Source organism: Pantherophis guttatus, chromosome 2, assembly GCF_059756535.1.
Source record: "Pantherophis guttatus breed Tessera chromosome 2, ASM5975653v1, whole genome shotgun sequence".
NCBI lineage: Eukaryota > Metazoa > Chordata > Lepidosauria > Squamata > Colubridae > Pantherophis > Pantherophis guttatus.
The window spans coordinates 261,716,457-261,729,647 of record NC_142064.1 but is presented as its reverse complement, the minus strand read 5'-3'; the positions used below and the strand labels follow the sequence as shown (position 1 = coordinate 261,729,647).

Here is a 13,191-nt window from a genome sequence, read left to right as displayed (position 1 = left end):
GGTGACCCAAAAATTAGAATCAGGCCTGGAAGCATTTTTTGGCCTGAGCCTCAAGCTCCAAGTGGCTTCCAATTTAAATATGTGCAAAGTTTTTAAACCTTAAAATAATAAATTTATATTTAATTATCTTTTCCTTCCTTATTCCCTTCTCTCTTTTGGTGCCATTTTTTTTAGCACCTCTTATCAAGTCACATTTTATTATGCTTAGGAGCTGAAAATGCGTGAAATGGTTTAAAAGTGTCTGGATCTTTGAGAGCCCCATTCTATAATGCAAACTCTTAGTGGCTACAATATTTTGATATCTGTGAGTCATCAAAATGGGTCATTAGCACAGAGAGGAGCAATGGAAGATGTTGGAAGAATTCGTGGCTGACTGGCTACTGCAAAAGTTCAGTGCAAAAAGTGTGTTTCTTTTGATTATCATTCTGTAAAGACTCCATTTTTTTTTCTTTTGCGGTGTGTCTCATGCATACAATCAAAATACCAGATGGCAAGAAAGAGGGGCAATGGGAATGAGTGTGAGGAGAGGAATAACAATATATGCCATGCTTAAGAATTAAGCTTGGAGCAGAAATAAAAGAATAGCAATTGAATCCCATTACACAAACATTCAAAATAGATACAATGAAACTGCTAAAAAGGGAATAGTGGAATTCCCAACAAGTAACTCCTTAACAATAGAACGAATATATACATTAGGCACTCTAAAACCTATGAACACTATATAACTAATAAAGTCAAACAATATTAAGCAACAGGCAATCTCATAGCTGGAGAAACTCGTCCCCAGAGCCAGGCTGGAAGCCACTAGGCTACAATCGGAGAAACACTCCATTTCCTCAGAATTTATTGGTTCGATTTATTTATTGGTTCGATTTATATGCTGCCCTTCTCCGGAGACTCAGGGCAGCTTACAATGCATTAAGCAATAGCCTTCATACTTTTGTATATACCTGCTTAGTAGGGCTTTCGCCCCCACCCCCCCTAAGCGGGGTTCTTTTTTATACAAAGTCACCTTATTGCCCCCCACAATCTGGGTCCTCATTTTACCTACCTCGGAAGGATGGAAGGCTGAGTCAACCTTGAGCCTGTTGAGATTTGAACTCGCAGTAATTTCAGGCAGCTAGCAGCTAAGTGCTACTTAACAGCACTTTAGTCTGCTGCGCCACCAAGGCTCCTAATAAAAGTGTGAGAAGCTCGGATTTAAGGACCAAAAAAAAAAAAAGAGAGAGAGAGATCCATTTTCAGGAGAATAATGGAGAACCGGTTGCAAAGATGTTGGACTAGATCTTGAAAGATTGCAGCCGCAGGAGCAGCTGAGTGGGTAGATTTTGTGGGGAGTAAGTAGAGTCACTTTGGTGTCATGCTCAAGGCTAGAGACTGAGAAAGGCTCAGCTCCAGTCCTACCTTATGTACGAAGCCATCAACAAAACCCATGCCTAGAAAGCTGGCAACAGAAGAGCAACATTCCTGGTTGCTGTGTAATAACACCCAACCGGAGGGGGAGCGACTAAACTGAAAGGTTTTGTAACAATCGAGTATTGCTAGAGAGGATGTGGGAGGGAGCAGAAGAGAAGAGGAGCTTCCTCTTCTGGATGATCCATAGGAGAATGGAGGAATGGGGGACGGTTTTCCTGCTCTTCCAAGGACATCAGCTGGGAGGTGAGTTGAGGACAGGTCGGAGGGGAGGCTGAGAGCGAGTTGGGCTGCTTAGTTTCCTCCAGGGTGTAGAAGCAGAGAAGGAACTAGGCTGAAACATGCCATCTACTACATGTTTTTTTTTCCCCTCCCCAAAAACAATTGCATGGATTCTGCTCACTTTAAAACCCGTGTCTGCTATTTTCTGTTGGTTGGGAGTTTTATATGTCTCTTTCATGTTAGGGTGTCTCCTTCTGGTTTTTATAAGCGTGTTGTTTTCTTGGCAGTGAGGAGTTTCATGGCCAAAACTGACACTTTAAATCTTGCAGAGGCTTTGGGCACCATTTCCTAGGTTGGAGGCCCTCCCTCCCCAAATATGAGACCAAAATATTTGAGCTTACCGACGTATGAGACATTTTTCAGGCTGAAATACACATGGATTTTCAACACACATACATTTGTAGATGTGTGTATCTATATTTCTCTCTGCGTCTATCTGTATCTGTATAATCTATCCTCAGCATTTCCAGTTATCTTTGATAACAACAATGGTAGAAAATTATGATATACAGGTAATCCTCAACCTATGACTACAATTGAGCCCAACATTTCTGTTGCTAAATGAAACACTTGTTAAAGTGAACTTTGACCCATTTTATGACCTTTCCTGCCACAGTTGTTAAGTGAATCACTGCAGTTGTTAAGTTATGTCATGGTTGTTAAGTGAATTTGGCTTCGCCATGGACTTTGTTTGTTAGGTCGCAAAAGGTGATCACATGACCCTGGGACACTGCAACCGTCATAACTATAGGTCAGTTGCCAAGTATCTGAATTTTGATCATATGAGTATGGGGATGCTGTTATGGTCCTAAGTGAACAGTGATCATAAGTCACCTTTTTCAGTGCCATTGTAACTTTGAAGTCACTAAATGAACTGTTGTAAGTTGAGGACTACCTATATCAAGTTAACCAGAGAATTTAATGATTGTACGATTATTTGAACTTGGATGTCATAGTCTTCTATCTTTGAAATGAATCATAATTAATGTAATAGTTAATTCTAATACTTCGGCGTGATTACTTTCTGATTGTAATTTATGCTTTTTTTCCTTGCTGTTTTCACATCTTGTGCATCCATTTATATTATATGAATCTTTTAGACGAAGAGGATGTCCAGAAGACCATCTTGGACAAGTGAGAATCAGAAGCAGCATTAAAAAGGAAAATCCATCAAAGGTTTCTCCCCTTCATCCAGAAAACCAAAACTTCTCCTACCCCAGCAGATGACAGGCAGAAAGAATAAGAGGAAGAGAGTTTTGAACTGGAAAAAAAGAAGTCTGTGGAACTGAAGGAAGCACTCCATCAAAAGGTCAAAGGGGAGCATTTCCAAGTTCAGAAAAAGAGGGAAATACTTGGAAATCAGTGGGGAGGAATGGGTCATTTGGATTATATGATGGTTTGCCCTCTGTGGCAATATTTTTGACTTCCACCTCCAAAACTGTCATAGGTGGAAAAGGCCCACAGATGTGCATATTGCGGAAAAAAGCACAGATTGTAAACCTTACCTGATAATGCACAAGAAGACCCACAGTGAAGAAAAGCCCACCCAGTGCTGCTAATGTGGCAAAAGCTTTAGGAAGCATGTCACCCTACTAATACACAAGAGGATGCACACAGGAGAGAAATCATATGAGTGTCCCGATTGTGGGAAAAGGTTCAGTCAGAATTCCCACCTGGTGAACCACCACAGAACTCACACAGGGGAGAAACCAGTGTGTCTGGAATGTGGGAAACGTTTCAGACACCGTTCCCACTTGGTGGTACACCAGAGGACTCACACAGGAGAGAAACCGTACGAGTGTCCAGATTGTGGGAAAAGTTTCAGTCAGAATTCTGAACTGGTTATTCACCAGAGGACTCACACTGGGGAAAAACCATATGAGTGTCTAGATTGTGGGAAAAGCTTCATCCGGAATTACGCCCTGGTGATGCACCAGAGAATTCATACAGGGGAGAAACCGTATGAGTGTTCAGATTGTGGGAGAAGTTTCAGTCGGAATTCCGGCCTGCTAATGCACCAGAGGACACACACCGGAGAGAAACCGTACGAGTGTCCCATTTGTGGGAAAACTTTCAGCCAGAATTCCCACCTGGTGAAACACCACAGGACACACACTGGGGAGAAACCCTACAAATGTTCAGATTGTGGGAAAAGTTTCAATCAGAGCCATGTCCTGGTGATGCACCAGAGGACTCACACAGGAGAGAAACCATATGAGTGTCCAGATTGTGGGAAAGGTTTCAGTATTAGGACTAACCTTATTAATCATGTAGGTTTACACACAGGGGAGAAACCTTTCAAATGTCCAGAGTGTGGACAGTGCTTCACCCGAAGTTCCTCCCTTACTGCACACAAGAAAATCCATATGAAGCAGAAGGTAATGACTGTAGGGAACACTTGAATTTCATTTCTGAACTGCTTTTAGAAGTATGCCTGAGAAATTAACTATTTAATTTGTGGCCTGATTCACTTTAATGAGATATGTCTTAGTATGAGTTATGTGAGAGGAGAGAAAAGAAATGGAAAATGTTAATTTTTATAAAAATTAACTACTTGTATCTGGCTGCGAGGAGAAGATATTGCATATTTTATTTTGCAGAAATAGTGCAATTCTGCAAAATGGTTTTTGGGGATGTTTTTTTGCATGTCGATCATCAGAAATCATAAAATGACTAGCATGGCTAGTCTAGTGAAGAGAAGGACCAGAGGAGACATGAGAGCAGTGTTCCAATAGTTGATGGGCTGCCACAGAGAGGAGGGGGTCAGGCTATTTTCCAAAGCACCTGAAGGCCAGACAAGGAATAATGGATGGAAACTGAATAAGGAGAGATTCAATTTGGAAATAAGGAGACATTTTCTGACAGTGAGAGCAATTAATCAATGGAACAGACTGCCTTCAGAAGTTGTCGGAGCTTCATCACTGGAAGCTTTCAAGAAGAGATTGGGCTGCCATCTGTCAAAAATGGTATAGGGTCTGCTTAGGTGGGGGGGGGTTGGACTAGATGATCTACAATGTCCCAAATCTGTTAATCTGTAAAACCTGGATTTAAGGAGATATTTCCTAACAATGAGAAGAATTAATCAGTGGAACGGCTAGCATCCAGAAGTTGTGGATGGTCCATCACTGGAGGCTATTAAGAAGAGACGGAATAGCCACTTGTCTGAAACTGTACAGGGACTCCTGCTTGTGCAGGCAGTCAGACTAGAAGATCTCCAAGGTCCCTTCCAACTCTGCTATTCTGTATTCCTCCCCTTTCTCTTTTTTGCTGTCATTTTTTATGGTACCTTCGTGAGCAAGTCACATTTTATTATGTTTAGGAGCTGAAAATGCTTAAAATGGTTCAAAAGGCTTGGGATCTTTGAGAGGAATCAAATGGGACATGGGGAATAGAATTGAAAGGAAGATGTTGGAAGCGTTCATGACTGAAAGACTACTATAAAAGTTCATTGCAAAAGGTGTGTTTCTTTTGATTATCATTCTGTGAAGTCTTTATTTTTTTTTTCTCTTGGGAGATGTCTCATGCACACTACAAAACACCAGAAGGCAAAAAAGTGGCTCAATGTTTGAAAATAACAATAGCAATAATAATTTATGGCACACTTAAGACTAAGTGTGGAGTAGAAAAAAACTAATGTTAATAATGCCTTTTGGACAGATTTGAAGACATATACTAATAATTTAGAATTATCCTTCTGGAGAGAAGCTTTCAATGTGGTTGGTAGATGTCAATTTGAAGACATATACTAATAATTTAGAATTATCCTTCTGGAGAGAAGCTTTCGATGTGGTCAGTAGATGTCAATTTGAAGACATATAGTAATATTTTTTTTTAAAAAAAATCTTGCAAATGCCTCAGGGTAAACATTGAGCAAGGGTCTTTTTTTCAGCCTGATGGCGCTCTAAAGATCAGCAACATCCACCCTGAGAAAAACAGCAGCGGTTTGTGAGGTAGAGCATTAGAGTGTTGGATTGCTAGAGAGGACGCTGGAGGAGAAGCGTGGTGGAACTTCCTCTTCTGGCTCATCCTTGGGAGGATAGAATCCTGGAGAGAGGGTCTCGTGCTCTTCCCGGGTTCGAAGCAGCCGCTGGATTAGGTGAGTGGAAGAAATGTCGGAGGAGAGTCCAGAAGAAAGTAGGGCTGCTGCTTGGTTTCCTCCACGGAGTAGAAGCAGGGAAGGAACTACTAAGATGACCAGGGTGGATTTGATTTAAATCAAACTGATTTAAATCACGATTTAAATCACGATTTAAATCACTAGTCAGTAAGGCTTGATTTAAATCATAGTTTTCTACATAAAGACTAATTCTTGCTGGTATAACTTTATTTATTTTTATTTATTTATTTTATTTTATTGAATTTCTATACCGCCCTACTCCCGAAGGACTCAGGGCGGTGCACAGCCATGAAATAAAACACATAAATATACAAAATTTAAGATCAAATAAAAATGAATTAAATAAATTTGGCTGAATTAATACTAATTAAAAACCCATAATTTTAAAATACATTTAAAAATTTAAAATTTACAGTTTAAAGGGAGAAGAATTAGGCGAGGCCGGCTTGATGAAATAAAAGCGTCTTCAACTCGCGGCGGAAGGTGCGCAGATCCGGAATCCTCCGTATCTCTGGGGGAAGCTCATTCCAGATCGTCGGGGCCCCCACAGAGAAGGCTCTCCCCCTGGGGGCCGACAGCCGACATTGTTTGGCCGACGGCACCTGGAGGAGCCCCTCTCTGTGGGAGCGTACTGGTCGGTGGGAGGCTGTTGATGGTAGTAGGCGGTCCCGTAAGTAACCAGGTCCTAAGCCATGGAGCGCTTTAAAGGTGGTAACCAGCACCTTGAAGCGCACCCGGAAGACCACCGGGAGCCAGTGCAGCTCGCGCAGGAGAGGTGTTACATGGGAGCTCCATGTTGCTCCCATAACCACCCGCGCGGCCGCACTCTGCGCCAGTTGGAGCCTCCGGGTGCACCTCAAGGGGAGCCCCATGTAGAGAGTGTTACAATAGTCCAGACGAGAGGTGACGAGGGCATGAGTGACTGTGTGTAACGAGTCCCGATCTAGAAAGGGACGCAACTGGCGAATCAGGCGAACCTGATGAAAAATCCTCCCGGTCACGGCCGTCAGGTGTTCTTCTAAAGACAGCCGTGAATCCAGGAGGACGCCCAAGTTGCGAACCCTTTCCGTGGGGGCCAGTGATTCGCCCCCAATAGCCAGCGATGGCGTCAGCTGACTATATCGGGACGTCGGAAACCACAGCCACTCGGTCTTGGATGGGTTGAGTCTGAGCCCGTTTCTCCCCATCCAGATCCGTACGGCCTCCAGGCACTGGGACATCACTTCAAGGGCATCGTTGGGGTGGTCCGGGGTGAAGATGTACAGCTGGGTGTCGTCAGCGTACAGATGGTACTTCACCCCGAAACCACGGATGATCTCGCCCAGCGGCTTTACATAAATGTTGAACAGAAGGGGCGAGAGAACCGATCCCTGCGGCACCCCGCATATAAGGGGCCTCGGGGTCGATCTCTGCCCCCCTGTCAACACAGACTGCGACCGGTCAGAGAGAAAGGAGGAGAACCACCGTAAAACGGTGCCTCCCACCCCCAACCCCTCCAACCGGTGCAGCATGATACCATGGTCGATGGTATCAAAAGCCGCTGAGAGGTCTAACAGGACCAGGACAGAGGAACAACCCCTGTCCCGAGCCCTCCAGAGATCATCAACCAACGCGACCAATGCCGTTTCCGTGCTGTACCCAGGCCTGAAGCCCGACTGGAACGGATCTAGGTACGCCGCTTCATCCAGGTACTGGGGTAGCTGTCGCGCAACCACACTCTCAACAACCTTCGCAACAAAGCAAAGGTTGGAGACTGGACGATAATTAGCCAATATTGCCGGGTCCAGGGATGGCTTCTTGAGGAGAGGCCTTACCACCGCCTCTTTCAGGGCGGCGGGAAAGACACCCTCACCCAACGAAGCATTTATAATCCCCTGGAGCCAGCCTCGCGTCACCTCCCGGGAAGCCAGCACTAACCAGGAGGGACACGGGTCCAACAAACATGTGGTCGCGTTCAATCTACCCAGAATCCTGTCCACGTCATCTGGGGTCACAGGATCAAACTCATCCCAGATAACAGTCTCAAGACCTGTCTCCGTCACCCTCGCTGGATCTATCCCGTCAGAGTCCAGACTTGCCCGAATCTGAGTGATTTTGTCATACAGATACTGAACAAAATCCTCGGCTTTTCCCTCCAAGGGGTCCTCCCGCGCTTCCTGATGGAGCAGGGAGCGGGTCACCCTAAACAGGGTGGCCGGGCGATTATCTGATGACGCAATAAGAGCAGCAAAATGAGTACATTTTGCTGCTTTTATCGCCACTAGGTAACTCCTAATATGGGATCTTACCAGTGTTCGGTCAGATTCAGAAAGACTAGCCTTCCAACAGCTCTCTAGGCATCTTTTCCGGCGCTTCATCTCCCTCAGCTCCTCGGTGAACCAAGGAGCCAGGCGAGATCGGCGCCGGGTCAGAGGCCGCAAAGGCACGACTTGATCCAGGGCTCCAGCAGCCGCCCTATCCCAGGCGGCCACTAGGTCCCCAGATGAGGCGTGAGCCAGAACCTCCGGGATTGGCCCAAGCTCCCTCTGGAACCTATCAGGTTCCATCAGGCGCCTGGGGCGGTACCATCTTACCGGTTCCGCCTCCCTGCAGCGGGGTGCCGCGGTTCGAAGGTCAAGGCGAAGGAGCGAGTGATCTGACCATGACAAGGGCTCGATGACTATATCCCCTATCTCAAGATCACTCAACCACTGTCCAGAGACAAAAACCAAGTCCAGTGTGTTTCCCCCAATGTGCGTAGGGCCATGAATTAGTTGGGTCAGGTCCATGGCCGTCATGGAAGCCATGAACTCTCGAGCCACCTCAGACGCCTCACCCACGGATGGCAGGTTGAAATCCCCCATGACCATAAGTCTGGGGGTATCAACCGCCACCGCGGCAATAACGTTGAGTAGCTCGGGCAGGGCTGCCGCCACGTGGCAGGGAGCCAGGTACGTGATCAGCAAACCCCTCTGAACCCCATGGCCCCACTTCACAAAGAGGGACTCACAGCCAGCTGTCTGAGGTACAGTGGTCTCCCTCGGCCTAAGGCCTTCTCTAATAATAACCGCTACTCCCCCGCCCCTCCCCTGTGGCCTTGGCTGATGGAATGCGTGGAAACCTGGTGGGCACATTTCTACCAGAGGGACCCCTCCCTCTGGGCCCAACCAGGTCTCCGTAATACCCGCCAGGTCCGCTCCCCCCTCGTAAACAAGATCACAGATGAGGGGGGCTTTATTTACTACAGACCTGGCGTTGCACAACATCAGGCGAAGGCCCGGGCCCTGAAGGTCTGTACTACCTGGAGCACGGGTGGAGCTTTGGGGGCCGGAGCACTCTACCGCTTGAAGACAGCGGGCGCGTGCTCCCTTAACATGATATGGCCCCCTGCTCCCGCCATATCTACCTCTCCCACACACAGTACCGATGGTAGAAACACAATCTGGACCAGCTCGACCCCCTCCGGATTCCCCACCACCCCCACCGGACGTCCTGGCCAAGCCCAACTCTCCCCCTAGTGGGTTATCCCCCAAACCCACAACCCTAATTTCAATCCCACCCCCCTCCCCCCTCCCCGAACCCCTTAAAAGTTTAGACAAGGACAATTTTAAAAAACCCCGCAGCCCCCTCTTCGCGGCATGCCACCTCTCGGGACTCCAGAGCCCGTCATCGAGGTAAGCCCTCGATAGAATGGAGGGCCAAGCCTGCGAGAGGGGGGAGTCTCGCAGACCAAGAAGCTCCGCTGCTGAGTACATTGATCATCATACTGGGTAATAAGACCATATCCTGAGGGTATATATAAAGGACTGGGGAGAAGACAGAGGAATGGGGAGTCTCAGAGACATGTTTACAGGACCAAGTCCCTTGTCCCCTCACAACAGAGGACATGGTCCAAGCCAAGACGACCACAGTTCCAAGGGGGAAAATAGATCCAACCACCCTCTCACGGTGGTTAGGTCAGCTGGACAGCCCCCTCATGTGGTGAGATGGTAGCAATGAACCGATGCATAAAGACAGCGTCCAGGGGTCAGGTCCAAAATCGCCCTCTCACGGCGGTTTGTCCGGAGGTAAAGACCTATGGTAAAGTCTCCTCGCTGGTAAAATCCCCTCGCTGATAAAGTGCATTCATGTAAAAGCCTCCCGGTTCAGCCCTCAGGGGCTCTAGCACCTGGCCACCCTCTCACGGTGGCCAGGCAAATGTCCAGCCCCCTCAGCTGACGGGATGCAGTCTTGTACCGGTCTCCCATTCAGATGGAAATAGCCCTCTCCAGAGTCAGGGGGTTCAGAATAGTAACAATAATAGGGCATCGCGCCAATGAGTCACACAGGCTGATAGTTGGTCCGGTGGGCCCAGGTTTAACGAGGAACGCTGGGGAAGAGAGAAATGGGGCAGAAATGGGGCAGTTTTCCCCAGCCCCCCATACAACCACAAATTGAGGCTTCCCAAGGCCCAGCAAATCGCTCCGGGTCTTTTCCGCCCCAACCATTGTTGCAGGTCTCCCAGGCCTGTTGGATTGTTGGTTTGTTGCCCCCCCCGCTCCTATTCCGAGGGGGGGGGTCCCCAGCGCCGTCTGACCGCCAGCTAGCCTTCACAGCAACCGCCATCGCTGCCGCCACCGCGCCATCGTCGCCAGCCCCCGAAAGAGCCTGGCGACGTCCCAGAGGTCTTCGGGGGGTGCCCGACATATCTTACAACCCTTCGGGCAACCCCCCCGGGCTTAGAAGCTTGCCGCGCGGCGGCGCCCCCGGCACAACACCGCTCCCTCTGATTGATGGCCGCCGGCTGTGAAAAAAACGCCGCCGACGCTGCCGACGCCCAGCTGATCAGCCTGGCGCTCCACGCATCGCCCCTTCCTCTCTACCCAGTCACGGAGGGAAAGAAAACCCTCTCCGTGCTGGCGAGGAGCTCCCCTGACTGGTCCTGGGGTCGGAGATCTTCAGCATGACCCCCAAAGGACCCAAAGGGTAGGTCGGCGCCCCATCATCAGATCGTAGTTCCAGCGGGCGCCGCCATCTTGGACATGCGCTGGAGAATCCAGCGCATGTCCTTTAATATGCAAGTAGATGAAGATTTTTAGAATAACAACTTTTCATATTAGTTTTTTTATCCCCAGTTTAATAGGTTAATCATTCATATTTGGACAACTTTTCTGTTGTACTTAGGAAGGAGAATAATAATCATTACCTTAATAATAACAATTTAAATAGATTTATTCAACTGAAACAATAACATTACAGCATGTGTTATTTGCTTAAACAAACATCCATGTTTGTTAACTAATTTGGCTAAACAAAATATATATATTTTAAGAAACTTAGACTGTCAGCCCAGCCTACACATGAAAAACTTAAATACTGTCCTCTGTAGCTCACTCGTCATTGTCATCTTCTTCTTTGTTCATAATCTGGAAAAGAAAAACAAGCTTTCCTGCTTTATCGGGTCCCAAACAATTGCTCAATTTAGAATGAATGAGTCCAAAGGAAGAGAATATTCTTTCAACGCCTGCAGAAGAAGCTACTGCTGTTAAAAGTGAAATCATTACTTGAACAGTCTCTAAATCCAAGTGCTTAAGTGACTTCCACCAGTTCACTGGTGTGACTTTCTTTAAAATATCTTCAGCAAACATATATTTCTTGAATGGTTCCCCCTTAGCTTTGAAGTTTATTATAGTTGGCATTACAACTATAAAAGTTGGATGATTGCTGGATACCCATGTCATAGCTAACTCCTCTTCCTCAGCACTTAAGTTTTGACCCTGATACTGGATATTGACAATATTTGCCAAAAAATGAGCTGGAGACAGTACTTGTCCCATTTGTTTTTTTAATGCTTGTAATTTAATTCTGTCCATGTGTAGTTCTGTTTTTAAGTGTTCACTCAGTTCCTTCCAAATTTCAACAGCATCAGCAATAAAACAGCTATTTTTCTGTATTTTGTTTAAAGCTTCAGGGATGGGTTTCAGGATGCTCAACATATGTTCATTTCTCTTAAACCCAATGTTGAGAATTTTGACCGTGACAGTGCCATCTATTTTATCTCGATTTTCTTCACAAACTGCCATCAGAATAGGCCAGTTCTTGATATACTGCTCAAAACAGTCCACCACAGAGTTCCATCTAACATCTTGTGGGAGCGTTAGCTTGGTTCCACCCATCCTTTTCAGAGCTGCTGCAGCAAAATTATTGTTACAGAAGTATTTAGCAATTTCAACAACATTAGTCTTTATTTCTGGAACACTTAAGTCTTTGGCTAAGAGGTGAAGCAAATGAGCACTGCAACCGTATGTTATTAGCTTTGTATTCCCTTCCTGCTCTTCTAAATTTCTTCTCCTCTTGGATACATTTGCAGCATCGTCTGTGACCAAACTGCATACTAGACATTTGAATTTTTGTTCACATGTTATTATAGCTTTTTCTGCCACTTCTTGTAAATATTCTGCTGTCTGTGCATTTCCTGACGTATCAATTGTTTGTGCAAGGAAGACTTTCCCTTCTTCTGTTGTTATACAAGCACATACAATAGGATCATTGTGGACATTACTCCACCCATCAATACTTAGGTTAACAATTCTACCCTCCAGAGCTGTTGCACATTGCTCCATTTTTCTGTCAGAAAACTTTATCCAGAAGTTTCCCTGCAACATCTGCTCTGCTGGGTGGACTGTATCCTGGTCTCAGTGACTGAACCATATTAATGAAATGTGGGTTCTCAGTCAGACGGAAAGAAGAGTTTGTTGCATAAACAAACTGGGCAATTTTTTCATCTATTAACTTTTTTTCTAATCTGCTAGTTTTTATCACAAACTTATCTATGGTGGTTCCAGGAGGGAAGGGTTTTTTCTTTCTTTTAGGTGATAATGGTATGTGGCTGTGGGTGTCTGATGATGATGATGCTAATGAAGCACTATCCTGGATGGATAACTCTGAAACTTTGAACAGGAGGATAGTGATCTTGAAGGTGGATAGTTTCCAGAATCCATGAATTCCCCTAAACAAAAAAGTCAATGCTGTTATTTTATTGTTTATACAATTTCTGCTTACTGTACACAGCACTGCCCCAAAAGGAATATTTGCTTTTCTTCATAACTATATAAAATGACAGTAACATGCAGTAATAATAAGAAATATAATTTTGCTCAAACATGACAGTTCAAGGCAATCTTTAGAAATATGATTCAATAAAAATGTTTACCAACCTGAAAATCCTGCCTGTTCAAATGTGTTTCTTTGGTCATCTTCATCACAGCACTTCTCATGATGTTGCCTCATTCAGGCCACCCATGTCTGGTGTTATGTAAATGTAAACAGTAACTCAAGTACTATGGCATGTTTGCTTTTTTATTCTAATTTTTGATTTTTTTTCTTGCTGTTTTCACATCTTATGCATCTATTTATAT

At 45.7% G+C, this 13,191-nt stretch overlaps 1 protein-coding gene across 1 annotated transcript in view; it reads left to right on the top strand.

Annotated features, from left to right (window-relative positions):
• Positions 1 to 13,191, top strand: part of LOC132712326 (uncharacterized) — a 200,735-nt gene that overhangs the window by 183,945 nt on the left and 3,599 nt on the right. Inside the window, exon 3 of the mRNA XM_087884136.1 lies at positions 2,799 to 3,966. Within this exon, the coding sequence (XP_087740262.1) occupies positions 3,306 to 3,966 (661 nt within the window). The 5' untranslated portion in view covers positions 2,799 to 3,305. The remainder of the gene's footprint in view (positions 1 to 2,798; positions 3,967 to 13,191) is intronic.